The 17,701-nt window shown below is 34.1% G+C and overlaps 5 protein-coding genes across 6 annotated transcripts; 2 read left to right on the forward strand and 3 right to left on the reverse strand.

The window, feature by feature from the left end:
• Positions 1–510: 510 nt before the first annotated feature.
• LOC102579683 (tRNA-dihydrouridine(16/17) synthase [NAD(P)(+)]-like) lies at positions 511–3,718 on the forward strand. The gene is made up of 3 exons (XM_006339799.2): positions 511–1,093; positions 1,411–1,517; positions 2,691–3,718. The coding sequence occupies exons 1-3, from the start codon at positions 731–733 to the stop codon at positions 3,412–3,414; spliced, it is 1,194 nt and encodes a 397-aa protein (XP_006339861.1). The 5' UTR covers positions 511–730; the 3' UTR covers positions 3,415–3,718.
• Positions 3,719–3,799: 81 nt separating this feature from the next.
• On the reverse strand, positions 3,800–6,390 carry LOC102580666 (probable 2-oxoglutarate-dependent dioxygenase At3g49630). Its single transcript, XM_006339802.2, has 12 exons — positions 6,364–6,390; positions 6,146–6,262; positions 5,806–5,924; positions 5,660–5,723; positions 5,189–5,256; positions 5,052–5,110; positions 4,795–4,960; positions 4,664–4,683; positions 4,531–4,577; positions 4,358–4,438; positions 4,188–4,277; positions 3,800–4,109 (listed from the first exon to the last, which is right to left on the reverse strand). Exons 2-12 carry the CDS (start codon positions 6,164–6,166, stop codon positions 3,981–3,983), a joined length of 864 nt encoding a protein of 287 aa, XP_006339864.2. The 5' UTR covers positions 6,167–6,262; positions 6,364–6,390; the 3' UTR covers positions 3,800–3,980.
• A 1,762-nt stretch (positions 6,391–8,152) lies between these two features.
• Positions 8,153–8,795, forward strand: LOC102580333 (acyl carrier protein 2, mitochondrial-like). The gene has a single exon (XM_006339801.2). It carries the CDS (start codon positions 8,196–8,198, stop codon positions 8,589–8,591), a length of 396 nt encoding a protein of 131 aa, XP_006339863.1. The 5' UTR covers positions 8,153–8,195; the 3' UTR covers positions 8,592–8,795.
• A 78-nt stretch (positions 8,796–8,873) lies between these two features.
• LOC102577668 (uncharacterized) lies at positions 8,874–12,596 on the reverse strand. Of its 2 annotated transcripts, NM_001287849.1 has the most exon segments (13): positions 8,874–9,143; positions 9,146–9,159; positions 9,261–9,350; positions 9,435–9,515; positions 9,732–9,778; positions 9,856–9,875; positions 9,996–10,161; positions 10,263–10,321; positions 10,508–10,575; positions 11,548–11,611; positions 11,694–11,812; positions 12,096–12,211; positions 12,476–12,548. In NM_001287849.1, coding segments are annotated over 13 exon segments (933 nt in total). In that variant the 5' UTR covers positions 12,510–12,548; the 3' UTR covers positions 8,874–9,088.
• Positions 12,597–12,762: 166 nt separating this feature from the next.
• On the reverse strand, positions 12,763–14,060 carry LOC102581006 (protein IRX15-LIKE-like). Its single transcript, XM_006339803.2, has one exon. It carries the CDS (start codon positions 13,871–13,873, stop codon positions 12,947–12,949), a length of 927 nt encoding a protein of 308 aa, XP_006339865.1. The 5' UTR covers positions 13,874–14,060; the 3' UTR covers positions 12,763–12,946.
• Positions 14,061–17,701: the final 3,641 nt, after the last annotated feature.

A 17,701-nucleotide genomic window follows, 5' to 3' on the forward strand; every position in this document is an offset into this window, starting at 1 on the left:
TATAGATTATAGGAACCACATATTATAAGTACTAAATAACATCCTATCCCTTCTAGTTTTCTATTTACCAAAAATCCCTTAAAAATGATGTATGCGGGATACATAATGTTGTGCACGTGATACATTAGGTTTGATACATTCCACATAGCGGGATACATAGCATTGTGCACGTACATTAGGTTTGATACATTCCACATAGCGGGATACATAGCGTTGTGCACGGGATACATTAGGTTTGATACATTCCACATAGCGGGATACATAGCGTTGTGCACGGGATACATTAGGTTTGATACATTCCACATAGCGGGATACATAGCGTTGTGCACGGGATAAATAACGTTTGATACATTCTACATAGCGGGATACATAGGTAAATAAGGGATTTTTGAAATTTTTGAAATAAGTAGGAATAAATGGATATTAAGGTAAGTAAAAGAGTGTAGTTAAGTAATTTGTCCTAAAAAGTTTACACGTAAGTGATTTTCCCTCCTTAAATTGTGCTTGGCCCGTGTGGTATTCATAATTGGGCCTGTCGCCCTAGAATTTGGACCCGGCCCTTAATCAACGTAGTCTACATACCTTTAGCGACATGTGCAAACCGTACCTTAACGGCAAAAGGCGGCGGTTGCGGCGGCGATTGGTTGCGTGACCGTCCCCGTTGCCTGTTCATCGTCGGATCGACCTGTTTCCACCGTTTCTCTGTCGAACCATCTACTGAAAACTTTTAATGGCAACCAAAACCATAAACCTCAACACCGAAGACATTGAAGACGACTGTCTCTGTTCGGAGATCACTACAACTTGCTCTATTCCTTTGGAACAGAAGGATGTAGAAGAGACACAGTCGTTGGCTCTGAATCGTCCAAATGGGTACTTGAAAGGGGAGTCGCGGATAGAGAGAGCATGGTCTCATTGGAAGAAGCTAGGCGAGCCCAAACTTATAGTGGCACCAATGGTTGACAACTCGGAGCTTCCTTTCCGTCTTCTATGTCGAAAATATGGTGCCGAAGCGGCTTATACTCCTATGCTTCACTCGCGTTTATTCAATGAAGATGAGAAGTATCGGGCTATGGAATTTTCCACTTGCAAGGTATCTATTTGCTTATAATAAGTGTCATGTCAACATTTATATCATCGTTTTACTTGAAAATCCCCATTCCCCGAGAGCCGGTTTTAAAGTAACAATGCCCCTGTTGAATATATTGGTTTTGATTTATCCCGTTCTTTGTTTTGTATTAATTGTTAACATGAGAATTGTTCACTATGTTCTACCTAAATCATGATCATGGTAAAGAGTTTCATTTGGAATGGCGAAATTTCTGTATAATTTATCAAGTTGGGATTATGTTATTGTGCACATTCTTCCACACACTAGTATTTGAACTGATTCTACTTTATTCTCTGTAGGAGGACCGTCCACTTTTTGTTCAATTCTGCGCAAACAATCCAAACACTTTGCTGGAAGCAGCTCGAAAAGTCGAACCCTATTGTGACTATGTGGACATCAACTTTGGGTAGCCTCTTTTTTCAATGTTTCCTAATCAAGATGCATAGATTTTTCTCATATACCATGTTCATCAAGCCTAACTGAAACATCATTCCACTTGAGAAATCTATTTCTTCATCATATACTCTATTCGTACCTGAAGTTTATTGGAGCAAAGGATAATCATTTGTCAAGAAACATATTGAGTATTCAATGATAATCGAAGTTGCACTAAAATGACTGTTGTCACACACCTTTGCTTCTTGATTCCACTTTTGGGGGAGGAAAAGGATAACAAAAGGGCCACTTAGGATACATTTGTTAGCTCTACTCGGGTCATAGACATTTTTTGAGCACTGCATCTCCACCCTAAAGTGAAAAATCTGTGTTTTCAATATTATTTTCTAAACTCTTTCTAAGATATGATTAAATAGGATTGGTCTGATTGTGAGTTTTGGTTTGAAATAGTCCATTTTATTAGCGGTTAGCTAATTGCTGTGTTCCTTTTAAAACTGTCTCTAAACCTGCCCAAACCCAATCCTAACTGCTAATTGCCATGTCAGATAGAAGGCAGTGGAAGCAAAACAAGATCAGGAATAAAAATAGTTAGGCATTCCCCTAGAAGTATCAAAGAGTAAGAAGCAAAGACAAGCTCCTAAACCATGAAAATCTGTTGGTAGCATTCCAATTCTTACATTGATGGATTTTGGTATGTTATCCAGTTGTGTTGTTCCAGTGGGATTAGAAATTGAACTACGGAATTAGGAAAGGTTTAGTACCTAAAACTATAAGACCAGAAACCATATAAACATCATTCCGATGACTCCAAGAACTTAATATACTAGCGTAAATCTGATTAGCAACTTGTACAAATCAAATGAAGTCTAAATTAGAGTCTGAAAACAATGGAATAAGCTCCAATACATGAATGATAGACCATAACTGGCTCTATATTTTCTTTTTCCACTTGCCTTTTGAATTCATGTGCTTGCTTATGTTGTTGTGAAGGGTATCCTTTAGCAATGAGTAGGAATAGAGCAGCTTCTCATCCAGATCAAGATCTGTGGCTTTATTTTTGTTTCTGCATTTCCTTCTAAACTGTTTTATGCACGAGGCTGCAGATTTGTTTCTATATTTCCTGGATTATCTGTGCACATCTTTTCTATCAGTTCAGTTTGCTAAGCTACTACTTGCTATGAAGGTGTCCTCAGCGGATTGCAAAACGCGGGAATTATGGAGCTTTCCTCATGGATAATCTCTCTCTGGTCAAGTCTCTGGTAGAAAAGTTGGCGAACAATCTTAATGTTCCGGTATCATGCAAAATTCGAATTTTCCCTAATTTGCAAGATACACTTAGTTATGCAAAGATGTTGGAGGATGCAGGTTGTTCTCTTCTAGCAGTGCATGGACGAACAAGGGATGAAAAAGATGGGAGGAAATTCAGAGCCAATTGGGAGGCCATCAAGGCTGTCAGAAATGTTGTTAGAATTCCTGTCCTGGCAAATGGTAATATAAGACACATCGATGATGTACACAGTTGCTTGGAAGAAACTGGTGCTGATGGGGTACTTTCAGCAGATCCTCTTCTTGAGAATCCAGCCCTCTTTGCTGGGTATCGAACTGCTGAATGGGGATTGGGTGTTGCAGGAATGAAGGAAGACGATAAGCTAGATCAGGCTGAGTTACTGATAGAATATTTGAGGTTTTGTGAGCGATATCCAGTGCCTTGGAGAATCATCCGTTCTCATGTACACAAGTTGTTGGGAGAGTGGTTTAGGATCCAGCCAAGTGTGCGAGAGGATTTTAACAAACAATACAAACTCACCTTTGAATTTCTTTATGATTTAGTGAACCGATTAAAGGAACTTGGGGTGAGAATACCACTTTATGTGAAGGATACTCAGCAGGCAGTATCTGCAAATTAACTTGTTGCTCAAGTTCTGTTCTAACCTGAAAGATGGAGCCAGCTATGGTGAATCACCAGGTCAGTTTTCCCACTCCAGCTCGTGCTTGAAAAATGTTGTACGCTCACTAATGTTGGTCAGAGTAGGTGCAGGGTTAAACGTATCTCAGCCTTTTACCTCATGTTTTGTATAATTATATACTGACGTTTTTCATGTATCATTGAGATAATTTACACACTTTTTTTCCCGTACATCTCGATTTGTATCCTGACTAATTATTTGTAAGGTGACTAAATTGTTATACAATAGATGCACTTGGACTGATTATTTGGGAGGTTATGCTATAGTGCTTCAATCGTATGATCAAGACCTCCTTAGTTTATTTTCCATAAAGTGCGGTGCTGGGTGCTTTTAGTGTCAAGAGCACCATGTAGACAACTTATACTCTCTGCTAGTTTGAAAGCGAGAACAGACTGAACAGTGCCTGTCTTAAGTTTTAGCTTTTATAGTGCGACATTGTATTTGGCACTCGTTTATTTTCATGGGCAATAAAAAAAAGGAAACAAATTCAGACTTGCTCAATCTCTCTACATCACAAAATTGTTGATGACTTTGCTGACCAAATGCTTCCCGTAAACAGCTCCTTCAAAACTCTTGGTGCCACCAGTCTTCTGTGAACACACATCCAGTGGCTCTACTGTAGCATCGAAGTTGGGCTATACGAGAAACTAACATTAAACCATACCCTCATTCTTTTACTTTAGTTGTCACAAAAGAAAAAGAAAGTGTTTAACCTCATAAAAGTAGGCTACACAATCACGATATCTGGGAGTGTTATTGATGACACGGTGCAATGTTGATTCATAAATTCCGTTTGATAAGATCTATCAATAGCCAGCAACAAGAACAACTCAAGTAGAGGTGGGTAAAAATGATGCAAAAGTTACAAAAGTAAATTTCGTACCTTCAACATATCTCCTATATTGCAGACAAATGTTCCAGGAACTGGTGGTGCTGATATCCACTCACCAGATTTGTTTCTCACCTTAAAACAACTCAAACTGATTAGTAGTGAAACTAAAACCAGCAACATATTTCATGTAAAATTCAGAACGCTTTAAGGACTACAAATTGTACCTGAAGTGCATCTATGTCATCATCTTGGTTGAGTAACGTCAATAGTCCTGAAATACAAGAAAACAAGTTTTCATGATTGCCAATTATCAATGCAGGAGAATGTGAAATCCTTGTAAAGATATCAAGTGTTTACCATAGTCTGTATGCTCTCCACTGAGTATTATTTGATTCATCAAGATGGAGATCACAGAAAGCAAAAGATTGATATTATCACTCGTTAGAAACAATATATACCAATAACAAGACCATCCAATATTAACTTACCATCCAACAACATTATCAGCCTTATCATATTCATCTAAGATAGATGAAGCAGGGTAACCAATTGTTCTCAAGACCCAAAATGGATCACCAGCTATTTCCCCTTCCATTTCATCAGCTGATCCACCCAACGCTAGACCAATTCCCCTCATTATCTTACGCGATACATCTGAAAAAAGTCAGTCCCAATGTAGAAATATTTTGTAAGTTTAGACACCGCAAATATATCAAATGATTATGTAATTTAAAGGGAAAGGCACCTGTGCAAAGGTCAATATAGTGCTCCATCAACTCTTTGAACTTTGAAGGGTTACTTGGCCTAAAAATAATGTAGTAAGGCCAAGCAAAACAGAGAAATACCAAATGCATAACAAGTAGTAGTAACTTGTTAACCTACCATGTGTTGGATCCTTGCATAACTTCTCCAAGATCTCCATACATCCCATGTTTTACTTCTCTATAGAACTGCAATCCACAAATGAGATTGGGACGAAATGTGTTGGATCACACATGATGTACAAATAGAAACAACACCAATTACTACTCGATCAACTCTATCCCAATTTATCTGACACTCTTTTCTCTTTAGTGTGTCCCAAGATGATTTATAGCCACACAAATGTCTAAAAATTATATAACACCACAAGTTATAAAAGTCTTCCTTTTTTTTTAATCAAAAACTCATGTGTAGTCAAACAGTGCCACATAAATTGGGACGGAAAGAGTAATAGTTATTAAACAGAGCACTCCTAGAATGTGGAAATTAAAAGAGAAGTTCACATGAGAACTGTTGTCCATAGTTGAAGAATGGCCTTAACAGCAAAAACATTTTTTTCAGTTTTTTGGAGTATAGCATAATCAAACCTACATCAATAGCTTCTTGCATATCAGGTATGCCTTTAGTTATATTCTCTCGAAATCTTTGATATCCTCTGCAGGCAAAGATACATAGGCAATTAGTATTACTGTAGTTAATTAAGATAATATGATAGTAACAATCTATATATAATAAACCTGTATCCAGTTGCTGCAGAAAGTTTGATCTTGATTTTCTCTTCATAGGGTTGATGAAAATATTCGCGCGTAACACTTATGATCTCTTCCATAAGGGAAATTGGGATGCCATGCCCCTTCTTCAAGATTGCCAAACAGAGAAACAAAAACAGGGTCAAATGTACAAACACATCATATGTATATCTATACTGCAAACTACACTTAGCATTGAAAATACCGAGTTCAGATGAATCTGCATTATGATATAATAATCAGCCTCCCTTGTCTATTTTACCACTTAGTACTATGTTAATTGATGTAAGAAAAGAAAATAATGTTAGTGGAGAGAAGAAATAATTACCACATAAAAAGAATCCAGCATGTCTACAAGCCTGATCTAATTGTCTAACAACTTGAGCTACACCTTCATCTTGGGCCACATTTGGATGATCCCATTTCTCCAAAAGAGGACTAATATCTGTCTCATGAAAATACTACTAAAATTAATCGATTCTTTTAAAGCAAAGTTTCAATAACCATAATACTAATAGGCTTCAAATTTTGCTTGAAAATTCAAACCTATTAGAGGGATAGACTTGAGTATAGCAAGTATTATATTTCATTCAACACTAGAACACAGTACAACATATATATATATATATTTATATAGACAAAATAATATTCCCTTTGGTTTTTGTACATGCATTCTAAAAAGTTATATACGCCATCGGTATTTTACACTAGAATCCAACGGGTATTTGATTTACTACTACTTATTATAAGTCTTGTGAAATTTGCAATCGTTAGATAAATGTGACATTATGCTGTAAATATGAGTTAAAATCAATGACACCGCAGCATGTTCCTCATCATTATTAGCTTTCTGCTCCTGATATGATCCAATTGTATTAATTACTGAATTTTAAAGCTTAGAGCCTATTTGAATTGGCTTATTTGATGTGTTTTTAAGTTTTTTTTTTTTTTAAACAGTATTTATATAAGATAAAATAGTACTTTAAAAACACTTATTTAAATCAAAATAATAAAAATAGATCGAAAAATATAAGTTATGATTTCTAAATTAAATTTTTAAGCCAAACTTATCCAGAAATACTCTAACGATTGAATTAGCTTATTTTAAATGATTTTAAGTTAAAATATATTTTAATCACTAGCCAGTTCTGCTGTCATGTGAGAGACAGTTCCATGTGGAAATCAGTTAGTAACAGGGTGTTTTTTGGGTACAAACTACAAAGAAAGTTTTTCTTAAAAAATAAAAATTGACCAATTTAAAAATATTAAAAAGTATTTTTCTTTCCATACTACAGAAAAACGGGGAATTCATAACAGTAATCCTTTTTAAAAAAAATAGTTCCTAGTTTAAATAGGAGCAGACCATGGTACCGTCATTTGGTACTTCTTTAACAAGGTCCATGCATCTCTGATATATATTATTTGATTCGTGTCGATTTGATATACTTTTTAAGAAAAAATAATTAAAATATTTAGTTTACTGAATTAATTTTATTAATTATATTTTCAAATTTTAAATTTGATTACTACTACTTTATATAGTTATTTTAATAATAAAGTGAATAATATTTATAATAATAATATATATATATATATAGTACTCCCTCCGTTTTCATTTTTATTTCACGTACAATAAGAAATTAAGTAAATTTACTATTCTGCCCTTTTTAAATTTATTTTGAAATTTAAATTTCAATCAATGAATATGAATTAATTTAACCAATCAACATGAATTATTCACTTAGTTTTACCACATGGCATATTTAAGGTCACAAGATTAAAGAACATTTTGATACATTTAATATATTTTTAATTTAGAACCACAAAATTAAAAAGTCATTTTTCCTTTTTTAAACTCAGTTCCAAGTTAAATTAGATAATTCTTTTTTAAACAGAGGGTATATGGAAAGATAGCTGTGATTGGTTACGGCTTCTTCAAGACTCCACATTTGGATGATTATCCTGCAATTAAATCTCTTACATGACATTATCTGACCTCTCCATGTGTGCTTAGGCAGGCACTCACAATTCCATCTAATATTGGCACAACTCACGAGATTATATCTCTGAATTGGATCGTTTTACTAATACTATTATTCAATTGGTACAAAGAGCCTATTCAGAATTTCGAGAGGTTGAATGCATTGCAACAGAAATTCGATCTTTAGACTTTTATTACTCAACCTGTTAAACTATTAAAAATATAAATTCAAAATTAATTCTTATCTATTCAAATTATATAGTATTTGAAAAATGGAGATCTAAGATTAGCCAGAAGATTTATAAATAGTGGAGGTTTGATGCACTGTTTATGTTTTTCCTTGTATATCAGTAGCTTTAGTACTAGTGTTGCACCCTCTTTTCACTTCTCTCTTTCAATGGCGGCCAAGAACGCATTGTTGAAGTACCTTAGAGTTGAATCTCGTCTTCCACAACAACTACAATTGCAAAATCATAGGTTTATTGGAACCCCATTTTCCCATTTGCTCAAACGTCACTTCTCAAAGGAAGTTAGGGGGTCATTTCTTGATAAGTCTGAAGTGACAGATCGTGTCATTGATTGTGTCAAGAACTTCCCAAAACTCGACCCATCAAAGGTTACTCCAAATGCCCACTTCCAGAATGATCTTGGTTTAGATAGTTTAGACACTGTGGAAATTGTTATGGCCCTTGAAGAAGAGTTTGCGTTCGAGATTCCTGACAATGAAGCTGATAAGATTAGCTCCATTGATCTAGCTGTTGCTTTCATTGCATCTCACCCCCAGGCTAAATAAAGGAACAGACTAGCCTTGAGTTTGCTCTTCGTTTAGACTGTGTTGACCTGTGGTTAATTGTACGACTTCTGGTCAGCTCGTTTAAGTTTTGGATAATTCATAACAATGTCAATCACTTCCATTATCTAGTGAGCTTATTCGCTTAAGAACTTCATGTTTTGAATAAATGAGCTGCAGTATACCATTTATTTGAATTAAATTTCTAGGAAAAAAAAAAAAAAAAAGTACTAGTGTTGCAATTTCTTACCCTTTGATTTTTACTACTATATGTTGTTCCTTTGCTTCAATTATCAAATAATATTGCTTTACTCACTTACTTAATCTGAGAGCCTTTTGAAAAAAACCTTCATCTCATGAAATTACACTGGATATGTCATTATTTTCAAGGGAATACAACCTTACTTTTATTCCATTCACTTTTTCAGACTTGGCTCAATCTCTACATAATAAAATTGGTGGTGACTTTGCTGACCAAATGCTTCCCGTAAACAGCTCCTTCAAACTTCGTGGTGCCACCAGTCTTCTGTAAACACACATCCAGTGGCTCTACTGCAGCATCGAAGTTAGGCTATACGAGAAATTAAACACAAATCATCAGAAACTAACATTACTCTGTACCATCATTCTTTTACTGTAATTATCACAAAAGAAAATGGGAAGTGTTTTAACCTCATAAAAGTAGGCCACACAAACACGATATTTGGGAGAGTTATTGATGACCCGGTGCAAAGTTGATTCATAAATTCCGTTTGATAAGATCTACCAATAGAAGCAAACAAGAACTTCTTTAGCAGAAATGTTTAAATGATGAAAAAAGTTAATCCTATAAAGCAAATTAAATACCTTCAACATATCTCCTATATTGCATACAAATGTGCCAGGGATAGGTGGTGCTGCTATCCACTCGCCCGATTTATTTCTCACCTTAAAACAACTCAATATGATTAGGACTGGAGCAAAATGAGGTTTACATTTCATCAGCAAATCAGAACTTCAAATCATAAAACAAAGATGTACGATGAGGCTTTGCAAGGTAAATCTAGGGAGATAGTAAGCATACTTTTATGACTCGGAAGCTAATCTTCCTCAGCAGCTCGGAAAAAAGGAAACGAAATTGGAACAAGGGACATAATATTAAACCTGAAGGGCAACGATATCGTCATCCTGGTTGACTAATGTCAATAGCCCTGTAAGAGAAGAAAACAATCATGATTGGTAATCAATGGGGATAGGGTACTATCCTTGTAAAGATCAGAAACTTTACCATAGTCTGTATGGGCGCCACTGAGATTTGTTTGATTCCAAGAAAAGATATGGACAACACAGAAAGCAAAAACATCACTCATTGGAAAAGAGATACACCGATAACAGAAAGACAACGTGACAACCAACACTGCGACTTACCATCCAACATCATCGTGAGCCTTATCATGTCCATTTGAAATGGACGCAGCAGGGTAACCAATTATTCGCAAGACCCAAAATGGATCACCACCAATTTCACCCTCCATTTCATCAGCTGATCCACCCAATGCCAGAGCAATTCCTCTCATTATCTTTCGTGATAGATCTGTCAGCAATATAATATAAAAGTTCATCAACATTTTTTCAGTTCCAGAGAACTTTTTTGTAAGTCGCAAAAATGTGGAAGGAATCAACAGAGCAAGGCACCTGTGCAGCGGTCAATATACTCCTCCATTAACTGCTTGAAATTTGGAGGATTAGTTGGCCTGCGTAAGAAAACAATGTACTTAGGCTAAACAAAATGAAGAAACAACAAAATCCAAAGTAACCATTTAGCAATCAGTAGCATAAACCAAGCAATAGCAATAACAAGGGTTTTAAGATGTACAAAGGGGAAAAAAAGGAGGGGTTAGTGCAAAGACCATGCACTATAAGCAACTCGTTTAACCTACCATATGTTAGATCCTTGCATAACGTCTCCAAGACCTCCATACATCCCATGTTTCACTTCTCTATAGCACTGCATCCCATAAATGAGATTGAGATGAAAATGCATCAAATATGATTTAGTAACAGCAACAACACAATTACTAATAACTGTTAAACATCTCCTATAAAAGCAGTGTCAAGACACATGTAGAGGAGTTCACATATATAACATTGCAAACAACAGAAATGTTGTCTATAGTTGAAGAATATTCAACAGCAAAAACATTTTTTTCTCAATTTGTTATTGAATTTAGTATGAAGTTCACAATTGAGATCAGCAACCCAATTAATTGTAACAAGATCACCTATAAGGGAATGAGCCCCAATCCCAAGAGATAGAGGGTAAATAAGAATAGCACTATAATATGCAGACTGTTTAAAAGCTCTATTTTTTCTGCACATAAAAGATATGATCAAGATGAAGCGAACAGCAATAAAAAGTTCACTCCTTTTGTTTTCACCACTGGCTAGTTTGATGAGACAAACACCAGGCATATTCTTTCTTGCATTAACAGTTATGAGTTATCCTGTGCAACTCATCTGCTCCACACAAGTTTAATGTTGCCATACTTGTCCACCCCTTACATCCAATGACTACATATTTACACGTCTAGAATATCTTGTAACACAGTAATTCATTCCGTTCCAGTTTTACGGAACATCAGAAACTAGAGCACACACACTCCTGAACCTCCATATTGTGAGCTAATAATCGCGAACAGCTATATATTGCATAATAGATAATAGAGATAATACGCAATTTGGCCATAATAAGAAAAGAATATAGCTAAAAGCATGATCTTACGGGATATAATCTTAACTAATTTTACCCGTAAGATCATGCTTTTAGCTAAAATCTGACTTTGATCCAAAGCCAATCAAAATTTTAGGCAATGGTGAAGAAACCTAAGAAAGCTTGGATAATCCTTTTACAACAAGTGGGGTACTTATTTATCTATAATAATATATATACACACACACCATAAGAAATTAAATAACATACATCAATAGCTTCATGTATGTCAGGTTTGCCTTTGGTTATATTCTCTCCAATTCTTTGATATCCTCTGCATTCATGATACATAAGAAACCATTAGCTAAGATAAGGTATCGAAATAGCAACAATTTAAGATAACAACAGGAATAAACCTGTATCCAGTTTCTGCAGAGAGTTTGATCTCGATTTTCTCCTCATAGGGTTGATGAAAATATTCACGTGCTATGTTTTTAATCTCTTTCATAAGGGAAACAGGAATACCATGGCCTTTCTGCAAGATTGCGAAACAAACAACAGTAGAGATCAAATGGACACTAATCCCACAACAATCAATCTATTTATACGAAAGATCCAACTTAAAACTCAGTAAAAGATTAGCTTCTTTTACAGTGACAACCCATTATTTCCCCAAAATTTGCAAATTGGATAGATACAAAAGTTAGGCTGCAATCACCGGATCTCAAAGGTCTTCATAAGCGACCTTACCCTACCCTGCATTTTTGTTAGAGGTTGTTTCCATAAATACAAATATTATAGGGATAAAGAACAATTACCACATAAAAGAATCCAGCATCTCTACAAGCCTGATCTAATTGCTTAACAACTTGAGCTACACCTTCATCTTGAGCAATATTTGGATGATCCCACTTCTCCAAAAGAGGACTTACATCTGTCTCATATGAAAAAACAAAAAAAAAATTAACTTCCCCAGAAACAATGGAACAGTGTTAAAAGAAGGGTTTCAACATAGGTTGGAGATAGAGCTTCGCCTACAGGTTCGGCAAAACCTAGTAACTTTGACTCAAACTATTTGTGTTTATAAATAATTTGTCAAGAATCCAATAAACTGTATTTTCTAGAATCCTACTAAAAACAGAAATAAAACCCAACAAAATAAGAAATTGGAAAAGGGGTGGTTTGAAAATTCATATACCTATAAGAGGGATAAACTTGAAATCCGTAGCCATGGTGCTTCCAGTTTTCTGTGTTTTTCGCTAGAATATGCAGTTGGAATCTATCAGTTTGCCAAATCATTTGCCTTGGCTGTTACATTTTTGTAAGATTCCTGATGGGCCAAATATACCGAAAAATTATTTGCAAAAGATGATGAAAATGGTCCTTATGTTTAGGGTAAGGTTCACACTAGTCTTTTATATATACTCTTAATCGATTTTGGTCCTTTAAGTTTGTAAATGAACATCTCCATTAAATATTTGATAGGAAATTTTTGACAAAACAGTTGCCTTTTTCATTCAAAAAGAAGAATACATCTGACAATATACCAAACGAGAAGTTATTTTTTACATTGGCCCCTAGCGTAACAAGTCCAAAAATCTGCAACATCTTTAACTAATAAAATGAAACAGAAAATAAAGCCGATAGATCATAACAACATAAAAATGTGTTAAGAAGATGAATTTGCTGTTGTTGAGTTATGGTTGCGACAGAATTGAAAGCTGTTCGCATCCATTCTCTCCAACACAAAATGCCCCAACATGTCCATTGATTTCACCAAATTCTCTTTGCATAAGAACTCATCACTTGTAATTCTATCCACTTGTTGATGAAAATCATGCACGAAAATATGAGTCTTTGGATTTCCCCCTTTCTTGCTCCGCGCCAATACGCTAGCAGTGAAAATAGCTGACATTCGTCCTGGCGCCTCAGGCCAATACCCTCTTGGACCATCAACCAAAATAACATCCCAATCCACTTCATAAAATTGATTTGGCAAGTCATTTAGCCCGAGTTTGCACTCCGAAAACAGCAAATTCTGCACGGGCTTGCATTCGTTACGGACTTGTTCCTTCACTCCTGCAATCAATTCCTTCATTTCACTCAATTTAGTTGTGTACTGCACGTCATAAGCTTCAATTTCCGGGTATTTTTCCTCAATGTAAGCTGCATAATATCGATTTTCATCGATGAAAACCGTTCTCCCATTGTGATTCAGGGCTTTCCAGAGAAGAGTCTCGTGTGTAAGTCCAAAAACAAGTAAATTGCAAGGCTGAGAACATTTTTGGAGAACATCAGCAATATGTTTGATATCTGTGTAAGACATATGTTCTGTATTATTCGAATTCGATGCATAATGAACAAGTGCCCTAGCCACAGCTTTTGACAATGGTGGTGTACTTGTACTAGTAATTGTAGACGCAACAGCTATAGAGGTCGTGATTTTTGACTCCCTCGTATATATCAGAGTAAGAAGAAAAGCAAGTGTTAAGAAAGAAACAAAAGCCAACGCCCAAAACCGATTCGAACTCCCCTGTTTTTGTATATAAGGATGAAGAAGTATTAACTTTGTGCTACTTCCAATAGTATTCTTCATCTTTGATTATTTTTTTTGGTTGCAAAGATAGCTTTGGAAATTCTATGAAATTGTGATGAGTTTCTTGTGAGAAAAATGAAGTGAGTTATAAAGTACTAATGATGACATTACAATCCCACCAATATTTGATTAAGTAAAGCAAAGTTTCGTTGGCAATGAGAAGTTGACCATTTGGCTGTGTGATTGGTTAACTCAATTTTTTGTTGCAACCACCTTGTTTTATTTTCATCTAAAAAATGTTTAGATTATTGAAAATGGAGTAGTTGAAGGGAAGGTATTTGGTAGTGATTGGGTAACTAATTTACAAGCAGGAAGTCGCTTTTCCTTGCTCATTCCATCTTTATTTCTCACGTAACCTCTAATAATAATAAACTATGGCATTTAACACTTGGAGCAGGCGAATCAGATGCCATTAAATACATTAAAATACCTTCACATGTATCTTACAAAATTAGAGTTAGTTGATGACATATTACTAGCTTCTCAAGTGTATCTAATTTGTTGCAACTTACGATTTTTAATTATTCACCATGTTTATAACTCCATGTTATATTTTACTTCCTCTGTCCAACAATATTTGTCCACTATTAATTTTGTACACTTCTTACAAAACTATAAATAGAAAAATAATTTTATTATATCACCCTTTGAATATAATAAATACAATGTCTTGAGAAATGACAATAATTAATGATAAGAATAAATTAGAAATTAAGTGTAAAATTATTCATTGATTTCATAAAGTAGACAATTATTATTGGACATCCCAAAATAGTATAGTGGACAACTGTTCTTGGACGGAGGGAGTACTAGTTTGACTCGGCATGGTGTTTAAGATTTTTTTTTTTGAAACTTGTGGTTTAAAATGAATGATAAATATTTATGTAGCTAAAAATCATTTCATCAGTAGTAAAAATGAATATTTTGAAGTTAAATTGTTACTAATATATAAATGTGTCCATTTCTTTTAGACGGACTAAAAAGAAAAGCGAGTCATATAAATTGGGATAGACGGAGTACTTGTTCCGTGCAATTAATTTATCAGAAGTAACCACCGGAGACGAATTACTATTGGTAATTTTTTTCATCTGTGCATTGTTTTCTATTGGAATTAAGTCCGGACCTTGTTGCATACTCTTGACGCAAGAATTCATCTAATTTACTGGATTTATACATATCTGTAGAGCTAGCGTTCATCCGAACTCTCTTTGTCAAAAAAATTAGAGTATATTGTAAAGTAAGATCGAAATTATTTTTTATATAGTAAATATTGAAACCTCTTAACTTCTTTATATGTGGGATTTTTTTTTAATGACATTTTTGGCTTACTGTAAAAATTATGCATACATATAGTTGTCCGTCTTAGGTAAAATAAGTCAACCATACTTCCTAAACCTACTTGGAGTTATCCAAACAAAAAAAGGAGTAGACGTGTGTAGATTACGATAGGAACGTATTGAATGATTAGGTAAGAAGCGAGATATTATTTATTTTTAGACGAGTAAAACTTGCTTAATTGGTGAATCTTTTTAAATTTTAACCCTTTTTTCGTCATTTATACATTTAACTGGTGGGTTAAAAATTCGAATCGTATTAGGGAATAAGAAGAAAAGGAGGGATATTTGCTTTTTGAGCACAATTTTTGTGTGGATGATCAATTCTTGATGCAAGGTGCCAACTATAATGTTAGGTCAATTGGAACTATCAACTAAAATAGAACTCTCTAAATTTAGAACATGCCATTTGTTCGGACTCACTTAATTTATTAAATTTTTGTTGTCAAAATCCTAAGCTTCAATATAAAATTCAATCAAGTCTACATCTTTCACCAATCCTTTTGTCCCATTATGCCACAGTGCAAAAAAAAAATCAATTTTAATACAATGCAACTTATCTAGATCCTCTATTGAATTTGGGCAGTTTGTGAAACAATTCAATTTTTTTTTTGTGAAATGTGACGTTATGAAGCCTTCTAAATATTACTAGTACTATACGTTTGCCCACTTTTTTTTGTTGATGCAATTTAATTTTCTGAAGTTGTCTGTGTCATCTATCAAATTCGAACGTTAGTAATAACTTCCATTTAGTATGAAATAGCCAATTTCAACAATAGTAATAAGAAAGAAATGTTGGGACCTTTAATTTGTTCAAAACCAATTATGATAGTGGGCCTTATGATGTCATTAATTGTAATATTTTGGGCCAGCATCATGGAAATTCAGCCTCAGCCTTTGTCATGTATGAGTAATTATCTCAAGACCCTTGACCAACAATGCATCAGTCATTATAATTGATTTTGAATTCAGAATTTTAATTTATTAAACAAGTGATCAGTGAGTCCACTGTTCTTTATGTTGTATTACATATATAGTTCAAATTCAGAGTTTAAGATTCACTAGTGGTGTGATCATGTGGCACGCTAAGTAGATATTTCGATCAAAATCATTTGTGTTACACAAATCAACTAACTATCAAAGTTGTTTTATACTCAAGTATGTCATAATTTGCTACTAATAAGATTTCGATTGTTATATGTTTAGAAGAATTATTGGCAATTAGAAGGTGCCCAATTGCAAAAAGGTAGTAAAAACATTCACTTTAGCTTTGAAAATAGGCCCACGGTAGAGGAGAAAAGACAACTCTAGAGGTAAAGAACCTTTTATCGTGCCCCAATACATTTTAATCGTCTTTATATGAAAAAGACAACTTTGGGGGAAAAGAAGGGATTAAAAGAGTGGAAAACTTTGATTGAGGCCTTGAAAGTTTGGACTTTAAGAAAAGAAGGAAACATGTCATTTTACATCTTGCTTGCTCAATTGTCAATCGGTTACCATCATTAATCACAACCATCACGGCTATCATTTTTTGCAAGCTTTTAAAATGTGTTTGATCAAACAAGCAGCGATTTAAATACAAATACTCAATAAAGATTTTTCTTATATTTTATGAATACAATATTTTAAAATATTGATATTTAACAGGGAAGGTAATCACTCACCTCATAAGATCACGTTATGATTGGCTTAAAAAGATGTGGTATTAGTCAAAAAGGGATAACACTATACCACCTCCATTAATTTTCACTCTTCCAACTCACATCTTTATATTCTAATTTGTAATGATACCTTTCTCATTTTAAAAACGTTTCAAAGTATTTAACAAATATTCATTTAAATTATTATTTATAAATTTTGTAACACTCATGCTTAAAATATCATTTAACTGCTTAATTTATTTTTAGTAGCATAGACATGTAAAAATATAGTACAGTAATTCTCCGTTCAGTTAGCTAACAATAACTGTTCATCATTAATGCAAAAGCGAATGACTATTAAGACAAATTAAAAATATGCACACATTCACGACTAAGGGTCCATTTGGCCATGCGATATGGTATCATGATATGGTATCATAATATGAAATCATGAGATGAAATTGAAGGTTTGTTTGAACATGTGATATGGAATTTTTATGTTGTATATTTTCTCATAAACATAAAAATCCTATAAGTTGTAAAAGTATTAAAATAGCCCCAATTGTTTATTCAATCTTATCAAATAAACAAAAATTATAAAATCGCATAATAAATTATTACAAAGTTATTTGTTCTTCACTTAAGTAATTGTTTCGTCTAACTTTAATTTAATTTAAAATTGAACATAAATTGTACTTGATATGCTCATATCTCTCAACTACTCTTTACAAATAACCTATAAAGTGGGGAAAAAACATACATTAGTGAGTAAATATTAACTTAGAAGTTAAATACACTAAGATCAAAATTAACAACGATCACTGACTTCTAATTATTTACAAGAAAAATCAATA

This window comes from Solanum tuberosum, unplaced genomic scaffold, assembly GCF_000226075.1.
Source record: "Solanum tuberosum cultivar DM 1-3 516 R44 unplaced genomic scaffold, SolTub_3.0 scf00012, whole genome shotgun sequence".
Taxonomy (NCBI): Eukaryota; Viridiplantae; Streptophyta; class Magnoliopsida; order Solanales; family Solanaceae; genus Solanum; species Solanum tuberosum.

Excerpts from the sequence above, each read along its gene's own strand:
- LOC102579683 (XM_006339799.2), top strand. The coding sequence starts at position 731 with ATGGCAACCAAAACCATAAACCTCAACACCGAAGACATTGAAGACGAC. Across the intron at positions 1,094-1,410 it reads TGGAATTTTCCACTTGCAAG|GAGGACCGTCCACTTTTTGT; the intron begins GTATCTATTTGC and ends TATTCTCTGTAG. Across the intron at positions 1,518-2,690 it reads TATGTGGACATCAACTTTGG|GTGTCCTCAGCGGATTGCAA; the intron begins GTAGCCTCTTTT and ends CTTGCTATGAAG.
- LOC102580333 (XM_006339801.2), top strand. The coding sequence starts at position 8,196 with ATGGCGGCCAAGAACGCATTGTTGAAGTACCTTAGAGTTGAATCTCGT.
- LOC102580666 (XM_006339802.2), bottom strand. The coding sequence starts at position 6,166 with ATGCTGGATTCTTTTTATGTG. Across the intron at positions 5,257-5,659 it reads ATATGCAAGAAGCTATTGAT|TTCTATAGAGAAGTAAAACA; the intron begins GTAGGTTTGATT and ends TGTGGATTGCAG. Across the intron at positions 4,684-4,794 it reads GCTGATAATGTTGTTGGATG|TGGAGAGCATACAGACTATG; the intron begins GTAAGTTAATAT and ends AATAATACTCAG.
- LOC102581006 (XM_006339803.2), bottom strand. The coding sequence starts at position 13,873 with ATGAAGAATACTATTGGAAGTAGCACAAAGTTAATACTTCTTCATCCT.
- LOC102577668 (XM_006339800.2), bottom strand. The coding sequence starts at position 12,509 with ATGGCTACGGATTTCAAGTTTATCCCTCTTATAG. Across the intron at positions 10,162-10,262 it reads GTATATTGACCGCTGCACAG|ATCTATCACGAAAGATAATG; the intron begins GTGCCTTGCTCT and ends TATTGCTGACAG. Across the intron at positions 9,160-9,260 it reads GTGTGGCCTACTTTTATGAG|CCTAACTTCGATGCTGCAGT; the intron begins GTTAAAACACTT and ends TTTCTCGTATAG.